At 45.7% G+C, this 23030-nt stretch overlaps 1 protein-coding gene across 24 annotated transcripts in view; it reads left to right on the top strand.

Annotated features, from left to right (window-relative positions):
• CHERP (calcium homeostasis endoplasmic reticulum protein) overlaps positions 1 to 23030 on the top strand; it is a 66108-nt gene that overhangs the window by 36552 nt on the left and 6526 nt on the right. For 15 of the 24 annotated variants that reach the window (XM_078773679.1, XM_078773646.1, XM_078773674.1 and 12 more), the window contains 3 exons: positions 12266 to 12329; positions 14008 to 14174; positions 19013 to 19060. In XM_078773679.1, the coding sequence (XP_078629805.1) occupies positions 12266 to 12329; positions 14008 to 14174; positions 19013 to 19060 (279 nt within the window). The remainder of the gene's footprint in view (positions 1 to 12265; positions 12330 to 14007; positions 14175 to 19012; positions 19061 to 23030) is intronic. The other 9 variants (XM_078773702.1, XM_078773697.1, XM_078773695.1 and 6 more) reach the window with 1 other exon arrangement.

The raw sequence follows: 23030 nt of genomic DNA, 5'->3' as shown, positions 1-23030 counted from the left end.
GGCCAATCGATGTAAAACTTTAAGCAAAGGAGAGACTCCCCATAGAGAAAATGTTATTGCTAAGTCTAACGTCATAGGTCACATGATATGGCAGCTCTATTGGATTAAAGGGGAAAAAAATGGATATCATTTTCTCTGAAACCACTCAACACAAAAAATTGAAACTTGGCAACACTGCAAGGACGTTCACGTCCTTTTATATGGTATAGGGTGATAAAGATGATGTCATCAGTGAAGTGGTATTCCAGCCATAATTGGTTGAATTTAAATTCTCATTAAAAATGTTTTCTGCTGCAACTGCTTGGCCGATTGATGCGGAACTTTAAACATAGGAGGGACTCCCCATGGATAATATTTTATTCCTTACTGTGATGTCATATGTCACATGGTAAGACAGCTATATTGGATTAAAGGAAAAAATTGGACATCATTTTCTCTGAAAGCACTCAATGAAAAAAATTGAAACTTGGCATATGTCATCAACTCCCCATGGGTGATAACGATGACAGTATTAGTGAAATGGTATTCCAGCCATAATTGGTTGAATTGAAATATTTACCTGAAAAATCTGAAACTTAATATATCTGATCTATGACCTGATGTGAGTGAATAATTAAATGTATGACATTCATCACCCATGCCAAGAAACTATGTGACATAATAGGGTACATGGACGATACCAGTATATAGGCCATAATAGGTGTGGGCCATAATAGTAGCGTGTTCAGTTAATTATGCTATTTTTGTTCAGAATGAACGTGCAGGGTGAGACTATGTGCCCCATGAGTGCCTTTCTAGGTATAGACAGCTTTTTAGCTTATCTGAAATTGAAATTCCAGATAAGGTGTTGTCATTGTGCACCATCTGTTCATCCGTCGCCTTTTTCGACTTTTCTGGCCAAACCGCTGGACCGATCCGGGTGAATTTTGGCAGCAACTTTCCGCTCCTGATTGGTAACGGGGATTGCAAAACTTGTAAAACTCGTTCTGGTCATGTGACCGGAAGTGTGTCAAAATGGCGGATTTAGTAAATGCCTTTAAAAAATTTCTTCTCCAAACCCAACAGTGAGAATGCTACGAAATTTGGGTTATGGTATTAGGCCAGGTTAAGGATATTAAATTCGGGAGGTCATACCGATCACGTTACCGAAAGTGTGTTGAAATGGCCGGTTAAAATGGCAGTTGCGTAAATTCCTTCATAAATCTTGTTCTCCAGACCCACCAGCCAGAATGGTACCAAATTTGGGTTACAACATTAGGCCAGGGCCCAGATAAGCTACATGTCCAGTTGTCCTATTTTTTTTCTACATTTCAGTACATCTATAATAAGTGTGTGTGTGTGTGTGTGTGTGTGTGTGTGTGTGTGTGTGTGTGTGTGTGTGTGTGTGTGTGTGTGTGTGTGTGTGTGTGTGTGTGTGTGTCTGTGTGTGTGTCCTGTGTGTGTCCTGTGTGTGTCCTGTGTGTGTGTGTCCTGTGTGTGTGTGTGTCCTGTGTGTGTGTGTGTGTGTGTCCTGTGTGTGTGTGTGTCCTGTGTGTGTGTGTGTCCTGTGTGTGTGTGTGTCCTGTGTGTGTGTGTGTCCTGTGTGTGTGTGTGTGTGTCCTGTGTGTGTGTGTGTGTGTCCTGTGTGTGTGTGTGTGTCCTGTGTGTGTGTGTGTCCTGTGTGTGTGTGTCCTGTGTGTCTCCTCCATAACTCCAAAACCATGAAACCCGAAACTTTGCATGCATACTAAGGGAACACCAAGGGAGTGGTAAAAACACCAAGGGAGTGGTATTGAGGTAAAACTTCTGCCTGTGCAATATTTTTTGAATACATCAAGTTTTAGGGGTTGCACAGTGACTCATGGTTGCCAGCCACTCATTGGTGCCCGATGAGCGTTGATTTCCTGCAATTGGGAAACCTCTTGCGATGTTCTGTCACAACTTGAAGCAGATGCTGGGTTTGCTGTTCATCCCTTGTCAGGAGACGATTGTACTCTTCAATGAGAGCAACTGCATACACCAGAGTACAGCTGTACTGTATTCGATTAACTTAAAAACAACTTCAAAATGTGCAGTACATCGCAAGGTCATAGGTCAACTGTAATGGTCAAAATCAAAAGTATAGCAGTGGAGAAAAATAAATCAACTCCAAACATTTATGCGAGCCAAATATGTGAAATTACAAACTCTGTGTGCAACCCCTAAATTTAGTCCAAATGGCTTAAAATTTCACCACAAGGGTTTTTTCATGCATACAAAATTTTTTAGGTGTTCGGAGCATGACTTTTCTAACTTTTATTCTGAAGAACCATCCCAATGTCTACCTTCCTGCTTACCAGCTCCATCGCCATGATAAACAGGAGTGGGCTGAGAGCGCTACCTTGTGTCATACCGATGTTCACATTGAACTCCTCTGACATCCCAGTACCAACCAAAATTCTTCTCTTTGTTCCCTTAAACGTCCCTTTCACCCACCTATCTTCTATTTCTGGCACTCTCGTCCATTTCAGTGTTGCCATCACCATCTGTCTTGGGACAAAATAATGGAAGGCAAAATAAATTAGATTATAAATCAAATTAATGGAACGATTAACATCATAGGATGATTACAATGAGTGAAGCGATGAAACAAGTGAACTCCAAGTGCTCATTGAATGCCTCATATTCCTAAGTATGAATCGCTAATCGCCTGCCAAGCCAGCTGTCTCTTATCAACCATTGAGTTGGAGTGTTAGTTTGAGTGCTTAAGCCACGTGGTGAGCGCTTTACAAGCTGCTTGGTAATGCAAACTGAACCCTGTTCCACCATTCTCCTACCTTTCCATTTGCTTTGTTGTACACCGCTCCTTTCATATTCCATCTCCAGGCACTGCATGACGTCATCGCCAGGCACTGAAGGTGTCCCGACGATAACGCGCACTGAAAGAAAGTACTTAGTTTTCACTCCAGTTTCATTCTTTCTTTCTTTCTTGCTTATTTTCTTGTTTGTTGTAAACCGCTCCTTTCATATTCCATCTCCAGGCGCTGCATGAGTCTGTGCCCGACGATGACGCGCGCTGAAAGGGAGTACTCAGTTTTCACTCTGGTTGTTTGTTTGTTTTCTTTCTTTCTTTCTTGTTTGTCCGGGCGATATCTCAGCCATCCTTTGAGCTAGGAAGCTGAAATTTCGGCACAATAGTGAGCAAGTACTTTGGCAAAATGGTATTTTTTGTTTTTTGATTGATTAATGAATTAATTACTAAATTATTATCGATTAATTAAGTACTTATTTATTTCCTTTCTCATCTGGGCAATATCTCGGGCATCTTTTGAGCTAGGAAGCTGATATTTTGACATGACAATGAACAAGTGATTTGGCTGTTCATAGTATTTAGTTATCTATTGATTAATCGATTCATTATTTAATTATTCGATTAATGACTTGATTAATTTTTAAAAATTTAAAGTTTCAGATTCAAAAGAAACTGTGGTGGTTTAGATATTATTTTAGCCAATTAATTAATAATTTTGTTATTTTACGATTATTATTTATTTATTTTTGTTATTAATCACTTATTTATTTTCTTTCTCATCTGGGCAATATCTCAGGCACCTTTTGAGTTAGGAAGCTGATATTCGGACATGACAGTGATGAGTGATGTGGCTATAAAAGATATTTTTGTTTTATTGATTAATCAATTAATCGGTTAATTATTTATTGATTAGTCAATTAATCAATTAGTTATTTAATTTTTTCGATTAAAGACTGAATTAATTTTGAAAAAGTTACAGCTTCAGATGAAACACTGATGGTTGAGGTATGCTATTGTTACAGACACGACTTTGATGTTAAGGTGGGCCGAGCGGAATGGCCGTCGTGTCCGCACAAATTACCCGATTGTACTCGAACGTTGACGAAGCCGCGCGATGCTGGCTCAATAAGAAAAAGAAGACACCCGGCTGGATTACAATAACACAATACGACACCAGGGGTTCAGTTCTCAAGACCTCCGGAGGAGGTTATATTAAGGCGGAAGGTTAGATTACAACTACAAGAGGGACAGCATAGAAAGACAAGCACTTAGACACAATCTTATATTATTCCCAACAGACGACAGGTAAACAGGACAACGCTGACTCACACGGGGATTGATGGAAAGGACAGGCGGGTAGCGATGGCTCCAGGTGCACCTGGGCTCAAAGGTCAGAATCGACTCGGTCCGGTCCAGAGATGCGGGGAGGTCGCAGCGCTCGGATGGCGTCTTGTCTGCTCAAGCTGGGGGCGCATCTGACTCAGCGCTCGCAGGTGGCTTTCCTTCTCCAAGCTGGGTGCGCATCTGACTCAGCGCTCGCAGGTGGCTTTCCTTCTCCAAGCTGGGTGCGCATCTCTCGTCACATCCGGCGCGTGGCGCGTATATCCGGCGGGGAGTGACACGCCCTCGGCTCGTTAGCTCCGCCTCGTGGAATCGGCACGTTGCTTCTCATTGGGTGCGTGCGGGGGGTTCACCAGGCTCCGCCCTTGACGAGGAGCTGACAAGGAGCCCCTTCGTGGTAACCCCGTGGAGCGCATGGTCTGGAGCTAATCGAGCCGGTGTGAGGACGCATCCTCCCCCGCTCCGCCGCCATCTCCTCTGTTGTTGTTGTAATTGTTGGGGAAGAAGATGGAAGGAGGTATGGGAAAGGTCCTAAACTCACTACTGATGCCATATAATCACATTCTGGTGCAACGAAGAGTCATAATTAATGGAGACGAGGCCTTAACTGACATAGAATAAGAATAACTAGGAAGATGTCCGAAAGTTGTCTACGTGTGGTGCGGTGGACCTGGGCACGACATTTAATGGGGGAATAAGGGGAAGGTCGGCTCTACTGATTGTTATTTACATGCAATGGGACTAGGGAATGGGGGATCGGGGAAAGTTGGGGAGTATTGGAGAAAATAGGGGAATATTTACAAGCGGATATGGAGGCCAAATTCCATATTCGCAACATTGCACCCTTCTCTACCCTCGGGGCGTCCCGACCCGATAAATTTTTACCTACTTTAGTGTGGCACGCAATGTAGTTCCCTCTACTATTAACTCTACCCTGAGTGCGACAGTTTTACAGATATTCACAAATGAGTAAATATGTCCCCCTGCGACGTTGCACCCTTCTCCTCACAGAAACACACCCACAGGATAACCGAATCCGGAAAGAATTCTCAAACTAAACATACAGCCGGTAGGGAGCATTATTTACAAGACTACGCTGCTATTTACACTACGATCCAGGACCTGTTTTTGGAGGAACACATGCAGATGTTATGCATAGAGAGAGCGCGCTTGCCAACATCGATACACCAACCCACGAGTGCTCTGTGGCCGACGGCCTTTAATAACGTGCAGAGCACCCTTTCCCAGCATCAAAAGCACCACCCCACCACCAATCGGTGCAGTCACCATTGTTCATTGGAATAAAAATAAATGCGACAACCCCTAACCCTGCAGGTGTCTCTTGCTCTTCTTGTGGTGCACTTGGTGTCAACTAAAAGTGGTTCACCTGTATGGCATAGGTGCCACGTTGACCCATAGGTCCATCCCCGGGTGGTGCTTGGCCGCAAACGAACTGCGGTCCATTGTGGGTGGCCACAAACATTGCGGTCCATATGGTGTATCGATCCCGGCAGCAAACAGCGAAAGTGCAGGCCCACAACTGCGCAGCCAGCACCTCTCTCTCCTCTCTCTCTACCCCAAAGCCAGATCCTCGGAGGTGGGAGACAAAAGAAGCAGACAAGTGAGTAAGGTGGTAAGGGCGCAAAAGTGCACGCAATGTAAGGTGATGCACACTGGGGGCACATGGGAACCAGGTGAGACAGGTACGTTCCTATCGTACGCCCCCCCCCCCACCAGGTAACCTACATGGCCCCTCCCTTACCCCTTACTGTATCCACACAACACAACACTACCCATAAACATCTACTTTACAAATCAACAAACATCCCTACTGTCTTCCCCGTTCCTCCCATATACCAAATTCGTCTCCTCTCCCTCCTAACCAATCAAATTTGCCATTTTCAACTCTCATCAAAATTTGCCATCTCCAACTCAACATCATAATTTGCCATCTCCAACTCATCATCAGTCCCTCCTAGGGAGGGAGAGATGGAATCACCCCAATGTCTCATCCACGTCGTGATGCGTCTCACAAATCCAACAGCAATTCTCATTTCTGCAACACAAACAAAGAAAACACAGGTGTGGAGTCATCATCATCACCACAGGTAAGTGGCTGCGTATGGTGCGACAGGTTCTTCAATCCTAACTATTTCCTAAATGACTTTAACAACTTTACACCACCCGGGGTCTTCCTCCGGCCAAACCATTGGCCCTCTTACACTATGGGTTCTAAAAACCAATTCCCATTGGCCAAACTGTGGTGCTCTTCAATTTGGGGTCTCACTCCCCCGATTCATCTCTCGGTGCCCTCGCACAATTTCAGGGCTGCGACGTGTACCTCTCCCAGTGGGTCTACCCACCTGCACACCTCCACCACTGCAGTTGCCTCCGAGCTTACCTGCTCCTTGCCCTAACCTAACTACCTGGGGAAGGCCCTCTGGCACTCTCCCCACTCGGTGCCCTCTCTGGCACTGGGCTACCCGGGTCCGTCCTCCGGATCCTCGGGCCCCATCCACAACTCTACCGGCTCCCAGAGCCCACCTGCGGCCTCACCTGGCCGACATCCTCACAGTGGTGGAGTGCCCAACCAACTACACACACTAACAGGCTACACGCCCAGCCATTTCCACAACACTAATGCACCCATCCATGTACCATTCTTTCACCCGCACCACAAATGCCAATATCCAACCACAATTTACCTGTACCCCCTACCTAACACTTACACTACCCGCCCCGGGTACTCGTGAAAGGGGTCTACTCTTCCCCCATCCACACCTTCGCACCATGCACACCACTCCGTACCACTCACTCCAACTCTCTCCACACACCTGTACCTGCACACCTGTGCTCTCACACCTGGTGCCACCTGCACCCTTCTCTCCCCAAGCGCATTCGCGCTGATCCACAACACTCACTACTCATACACTGCTCCACACACCTGTCCAGTTGCACACCTGTGCAATCACACTTGTTCAATCCTCACACACACAGCATCATCTCAGCTAACTACTCCCTTCTGAAACTTGCGCTTCCCAGTCGTCCCTTTAAACTATTGCGCTCCCACGTCATTATCATCCATACTAATCTACCTGCGTCCCCACTACAGGTATCAGTCACTAACTAAACTTAACGTCACCTAATGTCAATCTTCGCTAGATCCCTACACACCATATCCTAACCCACCCGGGCTAGTTTTCACTGCCATACACCCCATAATCTAGTGCTCCTTTGCCCCCACCTGTGAGGGATGGTGGATTTGCCATCCCACCACATCGGGGGTCTCTCCCTACCAATTTTGCACATCAAATTGCAACAAATTAAAAATTTGCCAATCACTACCCATCATCTGCCAATCACTACTGCCAATCCCTTGCCAATCATCAAATTTTGCTTTTCTCTAATTTTGGGTCCAAAACACTAACCTCATCACCCAGTCGACTCACTAATACCTCTCGGTGCGCCAATTCCTGTCCAAAGCCCGGCTTCGTAAAGCCAAGCAATGGATGCTGGTTGTTTTGTGCCAGCGGCTGGATGCGTCCGGCACTCGGTGCAGGGACGGGGGCTTACCCGGGCCGAGATCCCACGCATCACCTCGGCGTGGAGCCATCCAATGTCCCGATCTCGACCTGCCGGAATGCCTCACCAAAAAGTGGTCGCCATGACGACCCTTCCTATCGGGCTGCCAGCTCCGCCTAGTGGAGCCTGGACGCGGCCGTTCAAAGCGAGGCCCGGCACGCACCGAGGGCCTGCTTCGGCTATAAGTCGTTCTAAATTCTACCCCGTCTAACGTCGATGCTTCACCTGGACGCTTACACCCCGCAGCCCGTTCCTTGCTCACACATCCAGCCGTGCCCATGCTCCTCGTCGTACCTTTCCTTACACACCCAGGTACTCTCATTCCACTCACAGACTTGGTCACACACCTGACCACCGAACACTTTGGCACACATTCGTTGGTCGCACACCTCACCAAAACACCTCTTCGCGCCCCCTCCTCAGTCACCTCCTCTGTGACAATCACAGGTGTGCTCTCATTCGCACACCCAACCACGTGCCTCACCACTAATTCCAGCGTGCATTCCCACTCACGCTCTACCATTCCAGGTGTGCATCCTTCCATCCCAGGTGTACATCCTCGCTCACCTGTCACAACTAACTCACTCTCCTTGTCACTCTCAATACTCTCACCACCACTCTTGACAACGCACTCACCCTTACTCTTGACAGCGCACTCTTTCCTCATGCACCTGTCCGTTACACACCTTTCTCGCGCACACTCTCCCGTTACACCCTCTGTAACACTCACCACAGGTGGACACTCTTCCTTACTTCTGACAGCGCACTCTTTCCTCATGCACCTGTCCGTCACACACCTTTCTCGCGCATACTCTTGCGCACACTCTCCCGTCACACCCTCTGTAACACTCACCACACCGCGCTTCCACGTGCTTCCTCGCACACGCGCTACGACCGACTCACTCTCGCCAGCACCCTCACTCCTTGGCACGCACTTTTTCCTCACACACCCCAGGGTCGGACTTTCTTGCACACCTCCTTTTTCGCACACCAGACCTGACGCACACTTCACCAACGGCCTCTCACGAACACCCGGGTCCATCTCGACCCCCAAGCTCCTTAAATCCCCTGGCGCATCATACGCACGACCATATTGGTCACCACTTACACCAGGTCTTCTTCCTCTTCGCTTCTCCTCCATCACCTGCGAATCCCTCATCCGGTTAATGAGCACATCATCACGATCCGAACACAGACTTCGGACCAATTCTTTTATCTCCTCTTTTATCTCTTTCTTATCCCCTCTCCGTCGCTTCTTAATTTCACTCATCCCTTCTTCCACTTCTTCTAATTTGTGCTTCACCTCTTTTATTCCCCGGTACGTCTCCTCAAGCTCGTCCTCCAAGGCTACCTTGACCGTTTCCATGTGCGTCCTCACCTGCCGGTCCTTCGTCTCCATTACCTCTACCACCTCGTCCAACCTCGTTGTCAGTCCCCCACGTACCATCTGGCATTCCCTCTTCGTCGCTATCAAGTCGTCTTTTAGTTCTTTCTGTGTCACTTTTAACCCTCCTAATACCGCAGTGTTCCTTTGAACCTGCTCCGTTAGTTCTTTTTGTCCCTCCGTCAGCTGTTCCACCTCCTGCGTCAGGACCTCTATACCACCTTGCAATTTTACAGTCCCCTTTCTCACCTCTTTCTCCATGCGCTCCTTACAGTGCCTCACCTCCTCGCGCACTCCTCCGACCTCCTCACTCACTCCTCTTCTGATCTCCTCTCCCATCACTTGCATCTCCTGCCCAGATGCCACCCTCATCTGCTCCATTTCCTCCCTGTGAGCATCCAGTTTGGTTTCTACCCCCATTCTGACCCCCTCTATCTGCTGCTCCATTTGTTTAACTTCCCTTTCCGCTTGGTCCCTCATGTCCCTCAATTTGCCTTCCATACTGTTTTCTAACCCCTCTAACCCATTTTTCACTCCCTCTATCTGATTCTCCTGGGCAGCCATTCTATTTTCTACCCCCATTAACCCATTTTTCACTTCTTTTATCCCGTTGTCTAACCCCTCAAAATTATTGTCTAACTTCCCAATTTTCTTGTCTAACTCCTCAAAATTATTGTCTAACTTCCCAATTTTCTTGTCTAACTCCTCAAAATTATTGTCTAACTTCTCACCGGTACCCCTCGCTTCGTCCCTCATTACCCCCATTTGGTTTCCCATTACCCCCATTTGGCCCTCCATTCGCCCACTATCAACCCTCATTTGCTCACTCTGAGCATCCATCCGGTTCCCCAACCGCTCACCCAATCGCTCAATCTGGCTCCCCATACTCATCTGTACAGCTGCCTGTAGCTGCGCAATGAGGGCCTGTATGTCAATCGGCTGCATGTTAAAGCCCGGTGATACAGCGGGCTCGGCTACCGCGCGCTCTTGCGAGGCGCCATTTTGCGTGCCTGCTACCCTCGCTGTTTCGCTCTCCTCATGTCCCTCATGTCCCTCAATTTGGTCCTGGACCGACCCTGCTTCACTCTCCCCTACCGGACCCCAGCCGTCTTGATCCGCCATGGCGCGACTTTCAAAATTCGAGTTTCGTAACACAAATTCGAAATTTCGCCGTTATAATTTCGTCGAGCGCAGTAACCGCGGGACCGCGCTCCGGCTCGATTTTGTCGAGCGCAGTACGCGCTCCGAACCGATTTTCCCTCCCAAAATTTGGGCCTAACTAATTTAGTCCCGGGTTCGAATTCCACTCCTCGACACCAATTGTTACAGACACGACTTTGATGTTAAGGTGGGCCGAGCGGAATGGCCGTCGTGTCCGCACAAATTACCCGATTGTACTCGAACGTTGACGAAGCCGCGCGATGCTGGCTCAATAAGAAAAAGAAGACACCCGGCTGGATTACAATAACACAATACGACACCAGGGGTTCAGTTCTCAAGACCTCCGGAGGAGGTTATATTAAGGCGGAAGGTTAGATTACAACTACAAGAGGGACAGCATAGAAAGACAAGCACTTAGACACAATCTTATATTATTCCCAACAGACGACAGGTAAACAGGACAACGCTGACTCACACGGGGATTGATGGAAAGGACAGGCGGGTAGCGATGGCTCCAGGTGCACCTGGGCTCAAAGGTCAGAATCGACTCGGTCCGGTCCAGAGATGCGGGGAGGTCGCAGCGCTCGGATGGCGTCTTGTCTGCTCAAGCTGGGGGCGCATCTGACTCAGCGCTCGCAGGTGGCTTTCCTTCTCCAAGCTGGGTGCGCATCTGACTCAGCGCTCGCAGGTGGCTTTCCTTCTCCAAGCTGGGTGCGCATCTGACTCAGCGCTCGCAGGTGGCTTTCCTTCTCCAAGCTGGGTGCGCATCTCTCGTCACATCCGGCGCGTGGCGCGTATATCCGGCGGGGAGTGACACGCCCTCGGCTCGTTAGCTCCGCCTCGTGGAATCGGCACGTTGCTTCTCATTGGGTGCGTGCGGGGGGTTCACCAGGCTCCGCCCTTGACGAGGAGCTGACAAGGAGCCCCTTCGTGGTAACCCCGTGGAGCGCATGGTCTGGAGCTAATCGAGCCGGTGTGAGGACGCATCCTCCCCCGCTCCGCCGCCATCTCCTCTGTTGTTGTTGTAATTGTTGGGGAAGAAGATGGAAGGAGGTATGGGAAAGGTCCTAAACTCACTACTGATGCCATATAATCACATTCTGGTGCAACGAAGAGTCATAATTAATGGAGACGAGGCCTTAACTGACATAGAATAAGAATAACTAGGAAGATGTCCGAAAGTTGTCTACGTGTGGTGCGGTGGACCTGGGCACGACATTTAATGGGGGAATAAGGGGAAGGTCGGCTCTACTGATTGTTATTTACATGCAATGGGACTAGGGAATGGGGGATCGGGGAAAGTTGGGGAGTATTGGAGAAAATAGGGGAATATTTACAAGCGGATATGGAGGCCAAATTCCATATTCGCAACACTATATTAGCCAATTGATGAAGAAATTATTTTACGATCTTTATTTATTGATTTTAATTATGCAATTAATCAATCAATTATTGTACACCTCTCCTTCCCAATACCATCTCTATGTGCCGAAGGCTCCCCGGCAATGCCACGCTGGAGGATGTTATTTATTTATTTACTTGGCATGGGGGCGGTGTACTTTGAATGTATCTGTACTTGTTTGTCTCTTTGCTTAAATATCTGTTATGACTTTGTTTCTCAACTTTGAGTGCTATTCTTCGATGTTTGACTTGTTCATTTGCAAGACAAGACAGTTGACAGCGGTGAGGTGGGAGGAGGAGGGATGGGGTTGGGTGGGAGGTGGCAGGGGAGGGTATGAATGAGGGAGGGGAAGGGGTGGGGTAGGACTTTGTAGGGAAGATGGGGAGGGTGGGATGAGGGAGGAGAAGGAGTGGGAGGAAGGACCCATCAACTGTTATGCCTTTAAAATTGGCCCAGATACATTGTTCTCTTGAGATAATTTTGTTTTTTGGCCTTTTATGTTGCAGAAGTGTGTTTGGCGTTTTGAGCTGTCCAGTCTGGTACGGTAATTAACAGTGGATTTTCCCTTCTCACTGTCACCAGAATTGTCAATTTTGAAGAGAATTTTTGTTTTGTTTATGCACAGGTACCAAGTGTCCCACCTGCACTTTCTCCATCGGAAGGACAACCGCCACAGACTTCGGAACAAGGTAGATACTCTTTTCTATTTTTTAATGCTTGGTAATTTCTCTGCCTCTTTTCCAATTCCCTTTTGTTTTATCTTCGCCATGAACTTTGAAATAAGTGGACAATGTGGACATCACAATTTGGTCATTTGACTGAACAAATTACTCGCATTCGCTCATATATTTTGTTGCATAAACCTCGTTCTAGTGCATACACTATCTTGGTTTTTTGGGGTTTTTTTCCTGTTAATAATAAAAAATACAGTTGCTAGGAACTATGAAGCCTTGCAAGCAGTAATATATGGAGTTAAAAGAAGGAACTATGAGACACCTTCAATTTAAGCGTTGTAGAACCTGACATCATTACAGGCCTATAAAAAGCTGTTTTTCTTGCCAAAATAGGCAATAGTGTCTCCTTTGCTATGGACGCCATCTTGGTTGTGGAGCCTGATATGCTGTTACACTTGTGAGGAAACACAAATTAATAAGTAATGAAACAATAATTGTGACCTTTATGGCGAGACCTCAAGTTCCCATCATAGGAAGTGGTTTGAGGACCAATGCCAAGCTTTTAATATTTATTACTATTCTTTTTTTGTGTACAAGATCGAGGCTTGTGAAAGAGCTAACATTAATCACACAAAAAAAATCAAACAGACACATAAAACATATAATAAGGGGAGCGGTAGACAAGATGGGGAGAGAGGGGGAAGCACACAAACACAACATTTCGGGAGATCTGTGGGAGGGAGAGGGCTTGGGGTGGGGAGGCGTGGGAATGGGGGTGGGGGTGGGAGATATATAAAACACATGGACACTGCAAGGACTTCCAGGAAAGAAGTTGGTATTTCAAAAAAGTGTATCTGGGGTGAATTAGCGGGGGTAGAAAAGATCAAGCTTTTGGATGGGGGAAGATAAGAGATGGTGGTGAACAGCTGTTTTAAAGACCTGGAGGGAGGAGTGGGATTGCAGAGAGTGAGGGAGTTTGTTCCAGAGGTGGGAGAAAAGAGGAATGAAAGAGTGAAGGTGAATAGAGAGTCTTGATTTTGGCAGTTTAACCATAAGAGGGTTGCTGGCAGATCTTGTGCGACCTGTAGGAATATTTGGGGGACAGAGCACAGAGAGAGCTGGGGGAGAAAAGCCAGAGAGGAGTCGGTAGAAGACAGAAAGACCACCAACCTGCCTGCGGTGAGTGAGTGAAATGATGGCAGTTGAGCTTGTTGAAATGATGGCAGTTGAGCTTGCTGAAATGATAGCAGTTGACCTTGCCAAAGATTAGGGAAAGAGAGCTGAGATGGGAGGATAATCGGTAATTGAAGTTTGGCTGAGAGGGCTTCATACACATAGCCATCATGGTCAATGCACAGCAAGCTTTAGTAAGAGGTCCATGAGTTTGGAATGTTGCAATCTGATTTGGTGAACTAAGAGATATAGTTGAAGGATGCATAGCTAAATGATTGAGAATGTTTGGTACTGATATGGGGGTTGGGGTGCATATAGAGATGGAGTTGTGAGTTGGAGTCATTGGGTTACATGTCGAAGTGAGAGCCAAAAAAGCAGGATAATCACAGAGACGGTGGACCAATGTATCTGCATTTACTGCAGGTGGTTCAATTGTGTTTTTCCTGAGACTAATTACTTTTTTTAAACAAATTTGTCAGCCATCTTTTTAACTTCCTCCAACTTCTTTGTCCCTTCTTAGGACCATTGGAGGGTCCATCAAGTTCAGGTTCAGGCTCATCTGGAGAGCAGGTCTCACAGAGTGGAATTGCTGCTCCAGGGCCCACAGAGGTTTCCATTGATGCACCACAATTAGGTCAACAGCCTGCCTTTGGTGGCCAGCAGGGAAACACTTGGCCAAGTCAGCAGGTATGCATCCCCATGATCAACACAACAATGTGTATTGTTTCAAAGTTCGACTTTGTACAAATGAGGAGAAATTTTGCTTTGAAACAGAAACAAAATCACTGGACAAATGGTACTTTTTTTTATTTGTGTATTACATTTATTACTAAAAGGTGTGTGTGTGCTTGCGTTGTGCAGGTAAAATAAATAGGACTGAGAGCAACCACACACAGCACTGAACTTATCAATAGATTAAAACAAATAGTCCGATGTACCGATGTATGCTCACAGGGAGCTGCAGTTAGCAGATTAAAAAATATTTTTCTTTAAGATCATAAAACGACATCAGATACAATTGGTGAAATACAATACGAATCGTAAAAATATTATTAATGAAATATTTATATGATATAGAAATACATTATAAATGTTATTAGCGTCATTATTATTATTATGAAGATGATGTTGCTGCATAAAGAAACCGAGGCTAATTCCTTGCTCCCACGATACTTAGTACACCGCTTCTCATCGAGTCATCCATGAATCGTACACCGCTTCAATCCAGTAACTTTGCAGCCACGACAAAGGGATTGCAGTGTTACGATTATTTTTATGATGTCATTATTAACCTAATTATTACTATTATTATGAAAACAACTACTGCGTTAAGAAACCTGTGCTAATTTGTTTGCAGCGGCTGCAAGGTAAGGCATGAAGCCTATGGCCTATATGTACTGAGTCGTTCAAAGACCCATAACGCCTTTCAATATTTGATGGTCATTTTAACAATGGGTTTGTTTGTGTTTCACACTGAATGAAACACATAAAGGTAGAGCATGGTGATTGTCATGTATGACAGGTTAGAGGATACGTTCGGCCTGAACGGCATATAAATCAAAGTGGCAGTGTGTGGAGTCGGCGGTTGTACGCCATAATGACATCACAGACGTAATCACATCACATCACCCCTGTCATCTGACCAGATCCTCAGCTCTGATTGGTGTACATTTGTGAGGGACATACATATGGACAGACAGACACTGTTCTAGACAGCTTTGCCTTGAGGGCTATGCTGTAAAAAATATTTTTTTTAAACCAATTTCAGTGGTGGCAAGTATACAAGGCAGCATGTAAGAAGCCATTTATAAACAACTATTTGAATACTTGAATAACAGTTTGATCCATAGGTGATTGGGGTTGTACTTGCTGGTTGGTGGACATGTTATATTTATGGTAAGATCAGCATGATTTAATGTATTATCGTACAATGGAATGTGTGATCGGAGTTGTAACTACAGGCAGTCCCCGGGTTACGAACGAGTTCCGTTTTTAAGTCTGTCTGTAAGTCGAATTTGTATGTAAGTCGGAACAGTTACGTACAGTTCACATCTAGCGTCAATTAGTCAAACTAGGGCATGCCCGTACTATATATAAGCTAGGACGTGCCCGTACGTGGGTGCCCGTTCCTTGCCAAAAAAAAAAAAAAAAAAAATTTTGTGTAGGGGTGTGTGTGTGTAAACATCCTAGGGCGTGCCCGTACGTGGGTGCAAAAAAACATGCGTGCAAACAACAACAACAAAAAAAAACTTTGAAACCACGTGGCAGTAACGACCACAGAACCGCCCCCCCCCCCTCTATTTACATGAATGGTTTGGTCCATTCGCAACGACCACAGAACCCCCCCCTCTATTTACATGCAATGGTTTGGTCCATTCGCAACGCCAAAGCGAACGGCGAACGGCTAAATCGCCATAGCTCGGTAAGTACGTGTCCGATTAATTTCAAACCTTGAAAAGGCACATCCTCGGGTCCCCAGCAATATACCTGGCAAGTTTAAAGTATATCGGACCCGTGGTTGTCGAGAAACAGCGGTCACAGACAAACAAACAAACGTACAAACGTACAAACAAACACACAGAGATTACTGGAATTATAGATAGATGTTTGTCTTAGTATGAATGAATGAATGAATGATCGTTTTAAGGCCATTTTTCCCCGCTAGGGCGGGGGTTAGCCTTGCGGGCCCCATGACAATCATGGTTCCCTGTTTGAGGCAATGTTTTTATATTGTATATATTTTACCTAAAACATCTATAGGTATAAAAAAACATTAAAGAAACATTTCTTAAACTGTTTAGATAGAAAAGAAAAGATAATGATTAAAGTTTAACACTTACTCTCGTTCCAATTGATGTCTTGCATGCCTTGAAACGTGAAGATGAAGGTCATCTAAAGTGCTTGGATGTCCGGGGGCGTTGTCAAGCACAAGGAGAATTTTGAAAGGAATCTTCTTGGCCAAGCAATAACATTCAGCAGCAGGAACAAAATAGTTCAGGAACCAATCTTCGAAGAGAGCTGTTGGTACCCAAGCCTTTGTGTTTGCCTTCCAAATAATGGGAAGAGATGCCTTGATGATTCGGCTAAATGCCCTCGGATTTTAGGGAGCGATACACAAGCATAGGCTCAAGCTTGCAATCCCCGGATGCGTTACCACCAAGCAATAACGTTAGCCTATCCTTGGATGCCTTATGCCCTGGAGCAGTTTTTTCCTCTTTTGAAATGTATGTCTTTTCAGGCATTTTTTTTCCGAAATAAGCCAGTCTCGTCTACAATAAATATTTGCTCAGGCACATAACCTCCCTCCTCAATAATTTTTTTCCACATTTCAGGAAACTCGCAGCACTTGCATCGGCACTCGCTGCTTCACCTTGCACTTTAATATTGTGTAAATTTACCTTCCCTTTGAAACGGTTGAACCAACCCCTACTCGCAACAAATTCTTCATCACAAGCACCTTCACTTGCTGCACGTGCAGCTTTTAAATCACTGAAAAGGCTTCGAGCCTTTTCTTGCACTAAGCCAAGGCTAATAGGAATATTACGCTGATTTTGATCCTCTAACCAAATTGCCAAAAGCCTTTCCATTTCGATAATTAAACCACTGCATTGCTTAGTGATAATTGTCACTTTCATCGGGACCGAGCCTTTTACATGCACCATTACTCTCCCCTTGTCCTTTATAATTGTCCTGATCGTTGACCGACCGTAGCCTAACGCTTTTTCCAATGTTTGTTGCCGTTTCACCTCTATCCGATCGCTTTATTATTTCCACTTTCGTTTCAATCGTGATCGTTTTCCTTTTCTTCGATGCATCACCATCACTTGCATCAGATTTACGCTTTGGAGCCATGATTACGAGGGTAAACACATGAAAATTTTAAGTCAAAACACAACACACACAACAGTGTTTACGCGATCTGACTTAAAATGGCGACGACGGTGTGGCGTTGTTCTCCCTCGGGCCGACGAACCGCTGAAAACGCGCATTGTTTTGAGCGTCGCGCAAAGTAGTCCGCCCGTTCGTTAGTACGAACCATTGTATGTAACTCGCTTTTTAAATAATAGGCTTTACGGAGGTCTGTACGTAAGTACGGGCGTTCGTAAGTCGGGCGTTCGTAACCCGGGGACTGCCTGTATGTGATAATACTATTACACCCACATGTTTTGGGTCTACTATGAGGGGGAATTGGATGAGAGCCAATCAATTGGGGAATTATAATCTCCCAGACTAACCTATGTGCGGACAGTGCTGGACCAATAGGGAAAGGACAAACACATACAGATCGGAAATAGAGTTCAACAAGAAGAGTTTATTATTTCCAAACCAAATGTGTAATGCAAAATGTGGGGCGTGTGGGGGAGGGGAAATTGAAGGACTTTTATATACAAAAAGGGCAATCAAAATGAATCAGTATGGGGGAATGCAGGGTTAATGTACAAAAGAATAACAGTCACAAGCAATTGAGGGTGCAACGATTTATAGTAAAGCAAAACGACGAGGAGCAGAACTTATCTCTCTGCCTTCCCTACCGGCTATACACAAGACATGGGTACCCAATCAGACTATCCGCGGAAAGGAGATAAGTATAGAAAGAATGAGATAGTACGAGGTGTATCGGCCTCTTGGATCACCGGGCAAGGGCCCGTCGAGATCCCGGTACCCAAACGCTAAGGGGAAGGGTTGAGAGGAGGGATACTGATGATGTTGGGGTGTGTGAGCATAGAGGTACGTGGGGTGGGTGGTGCAAGAGGAAGCTGTGAAAAAGTGCACATCAGTGGTGGTCACTCCAGAGGAGCTTGGCCGCGGCAAAGCCACTAATCGTTGATGCTCTTGTAATCATTGTTGCTCCTGCGTTCCAAAGTAAAATGGTTTAGAGAAAGGATAGAAAAAGAACGCGTGAGATGAGCATAACGTTTGAAAAGAGTATATGTGTGTGGCTTGGCTCAGCCCTAAGATGCATCTTGCACGGCGTTCGCTCCAACCACACGTTGCTCCAGCTCTCAGCTCCAATCCGCCAAATGTGAGCATCACCACTTGAACCCCAATCGTCCACCCTTGAAGCACCACAAACCTAGCACAGGACCAGACGAGCACCAAAGCCAAAACCAACGCGCCCAAGTCGCTGCTCAAAACTCTTTTATAGTCGCCAAGCGAGGGCGTGGCTTACAATTAGATCAAAAAACAACCCGTGGTGTGAATACGGCTGCCGATTGGCCAATTCCCGCTTTCCCGAGAGGTAGTCCTGCCCACACGAGACCACGAGCATGACTGGAGCTCACTCCGCCCTCCCGCAGTGCCACGCGACGGGTCCTCCTCAATTAACATGGGCTCGTTCTCTGGACATGTCACAGGCACAGGTGCGAATGCTGGGAGCTCTAATTGTTTGTATGGGCGAATGAGGTGTCAATGAGGCACCAGTGGCCAATTAGCACCTCGTTGTTCGAGTGTTTTATCGAGTTTTGAAGAGGGAGAATGTCGTTCACCACCACCATTCTTTGCGCCTTTCCCCTCATGCTCCCAAGTTGGCGGCGGTGTCTGTGGTGGCGCTAGATGATGGAGGAGGAATGCGGGTAAGCTGTGTGGGTGGAGGTGACGTCGTTGTTATCCGATTGTGGTGTCTTTGAGTCTTGGAGCAATGAACTGCATGTATGATGAACTTATGCAATGTAACCTAACGTGAAATAAAAACGAGGTGTAAATAAAAATGTGTACTAATAAATGATAATGGTTGTGAGATAATTGTGAAGAAGATTGTGGTGGGGTTAAGCAAGGTGGCAGTTTAGCCTTGGCACGCGATTCAAACTTGCTTTGGTGGAGATATGGTAATTAGCTTGCACCCATGTTGCACAGTGCTTGCTATGAAGCTCGTACGGAGTTCACAATTACCTTTAGGAAATGGGGAGAAAAAGGGGAAAAACCTTTCTAACCCTCACAAATGCATTTTATCACAATCAACCCACTATACAAAAGGATGGGACTACTCTCGACTTGTGTTATTGAGACTAAAGGACCTAAACTAACTAAAGGACCGGTAACTAACTAAAGGACCTGTATGTTGGTTGTAATTGCCTTCGGAGCCAGTTCCTAGAACCGCAACAATACATTAAATCCTCGAGCGAGTAGAGTTGGGTTGGTGATGTTGCATTGATGGGTTGACCGACTGCCTGGACGCAACTGAGGCTGTGGATCTGCTGATGGGATCCGTGACCGCGGTTGTGGACCCACAGTTTGGAGAGGTTCTGGGCTGAAAGGATCAAAACTACGAGGAAGAACGGTGCCCAGCCTATGATCCGAGCAGTCGGGAAATCAGTCAGTTGCTTTTAGGTTGAGGTTCTTACTTTAGGTAAGGGAACTATGTTTTGAGGATTACTATTTAAATAATGTTGAATACAGGATGTTGTGAAATTAATATCATTTACAGCAATCCTTTAACTTGTGTTATATTTTAGGAATAGCGAATACTGTACACTTAATAAAATGTTCGTGCATGTGTAAAGCATTCCTATTGTCATATAATAATACAAATGGTGCTGTTTGAAAGCTAATACAGTCATGCGTCGCTTTACGTCCGTCTGAACAACGTCCGATCGCTTATTCGTCCGTGGCCCATAAAAATAATAAGAAAATAATGGGGATAAAAAAACCCATTCAGACAACGGGACGTAGTGGACGTAAGTGGCCTTAGAGCAGGCGCGCTCATGCATGCATCACGTGTTCTTAAACAAAATAGATTGTGCTGCCAGGTGTATGATGATACAGTACAGTAACTATATATCCATAATATGTTTTGATAGATATAAGAAATTCCTATGTTACTGTTTATGTTTTTTGGCTATTGTAGTGTACAGTGGCTTATGGTGGCTTAGCGGTTATGGTGCCGGCTTGGGATCCTAGGATCCTGGGTTCGAATCCCGGTCGATCGCTGAATTAACGCCAGGGGGGTTGACTCAGCCTGTCATCCTTCCGAGGTCGGCAAATTGAGTACCAGCTTGCTGGGATGAATGATCACGGTGTGTACCCCAATTTAGAATAGGTACACCGTATCCCTGCGCATCGTAAGAGCGTGACCAAGGGTTGGCGTCAGGAAGGGCATCCGGCCATGAAAACATTGCCTCAAACAGGGAACCATGATTGTCATGGGGCCCGCAAGGCTAACCCCCGCTCTAGCGGGGAAAAATGGCCTTAAAACGATCATTCATTCATTCATTCAGTGTACAGTACTTTTAATTTGATTTCCTTACTTACGAAATAAAAAGTTTACAAACTGTATAACAGTGTATGCTTGGTTTTACCTCATCGGCAGCGCCGCAGCATCATCAGCATCCAGTCTCGATTACCCCCGCGTATCGTGAGCGTTATTCCATTGTCTTTTCATTTGATTTTATTAAAATCAATCCACCCTAAAGTTAATCATGGGTCCCAAACGCAGCGCAACCAGCCCTAGTGGTAGCAGCAGCAAGAAACAACGCAAGAGCATTGATTTGGAGGAGAAGCAGAAAATAATAAGACAGCGTGAGGGCGGCAAGTCTGTGAATGCTATCGCACGTGATTTCGGCATGTTTTTCGGCACGAATACCACCTCTTTGATTCAGCCTGTGGATCAAGGGGCTATTGCAACTTTCAAGTCCTATGTTCGGACAACGTCCAATTCGGTTAAAGTCACGTTTCCATGAACGTATCTTGGACGTTAAGCGACGCATGACTGTATTGTAATCGATTTCAGTACTTGGAACAAAAATTGTCCGTGTATTCATAATCATGCCTGTTTTGAAAGTGGGGCATCGACCTTTATTGTAGACAATCCTGCTCGCTGCTGTCATAAAATCATAAAATTAGTACCATTGGAAAGCTAATAATGGATTTACTTGGAACAAAATTTTGTGTCCGTTTGAACATATAGATGCCCGTTTTACAAGCTCGTCTTTCCGGGATTGAGGAAGAAGACACGGGAATGGGAGCTTAATGTAGTGGTTCCAAAGGTACCATTTATTAATCTATGACAGTGGGAACCCTTTAGAAGGACACGGGAGTGGAACACAAAATTATATAAAGTATAGTAATACTTCTCAAAGCTATAGAAAAACATAAAAAATACATAGAAGGAGCATGCAGACAATAACAACAATTACATGTTATAAAATATCCTTTTTCACATGTTTTACTTCATTTTACATCATTGATGGAACTTATTTTGGTCACAAATTATTTTTTTAACATCCCATCACTACCTGTAAGGTTTGTTGTACAGGCATTGCGGTTGAATAACAGTTGAAACTAGAAGTGGTTAGAAGGTTAATGAGTCGTTGCTGTGTTGGAGGACGCACTCGTAAATGTGGTTTGTGATGGAATCTCTAGCATTTGTGCTTCATTGCTGGAATTTGCACTTTCCCCAAATGGACAAGCCTGAGCTTATTTTTATGCTTTCACTGACGAAGTTGCCAGAAGCATTCTGTTTTCAGGTTGTCTGTCCGTCCGTCCTCCGTGATAGGTTTTCATTACGGTGCTAACTTAAGAACGGCTAAATGGACCTGGCCAAACTTGCTAAAAATATTATAATGATGGAAAGATGAACTCATTAGATGATGGGGTGAAGCGGTCACAGGTTTGAGGTTCCATTAGGTAAAAATTCTGTTAATGTGCTAACCTGTGAACCAGTGATGGGATTTTCACCAAACTTGGTAGAAGTACAGGGTGTCTCAAAATAGATGGAACCCATTAACATGATAATAATTTATTACTCAGACAAGAAACTCCAAAAAAGATTACATTTCCTGGAAGCTGATATGATAACAATTAAAAAACTGAAGATTTGAGGTCTCTAGCTCAAAGGATACATTTATTAGAGCACATGTTCCAAATGACCGCCTTTGCGCCTTAGACACACTTGAAGCCGACGAGCGAAGTTGTCAATCACCCTGACACACTCTTCCTTCCTGATGGCACGAATCTTCTGGGTGATGGCCACTTTCAGTTCAGAAATGGATTGAGGACGATTCTCATACACGTGGTCCTTCAAGAACCCCCAGAGATAAAAAAAAATCTGTGGGGTTCAGATCGGGTGAATGCGGAGACCACTCGGGTGATGTTGGCTGTATGTGGAGTTGCCCCATCTTGTTGGAACCATTGCAGATCTCGATTCACGCCACGACGTCTCCCAAGTCCCCTCCAGAACTTGTTGAGCACCACAATGTAACGCTCCTTTGTGACAGTGACTGCCTCCTCGTCTGCGTCTTCAAACCAAAACGGTCCGATTATGCCATGTTTTGAGATGGCCACCCATGCCGTGCATTTCACAGAGTGCAAGGGCTTCTGTCTGGGGCTTGTGTGCCCCAGAACACATTGTTCTTGCTATTGACATGCCCACAGAGCAAGAAGTGTGCTTCGTCGCTGAACCAAACATCATCAAGAAAGTCAGGATCCTCTTCGATCTTGTTCTCGAACCACCGGCCCATCACAACACGTTTTGCCATGTCAGCTGGTGTGAGTTTATGCTTGATCTGGATCTTGTATGGGTACAGCTGAAGATCCTTGATCAAGATT

This window comes from Myxine glutinosa, chromosome 1 (genome assembly GCF_964187855.1).
Source record: "Myxine glutinosa chromosome 1, kmMyxGlut1.1, whole genome shotgun sequence".
NCBI lineage: Eukaryota > Metazoa > Chordata > Myxini > Myxiniformes > Myxinidae > Myxine > Myxine glutinosa.
This window is presented reverse-complemented; position numbering and strand designations above follow the sequence as displayed.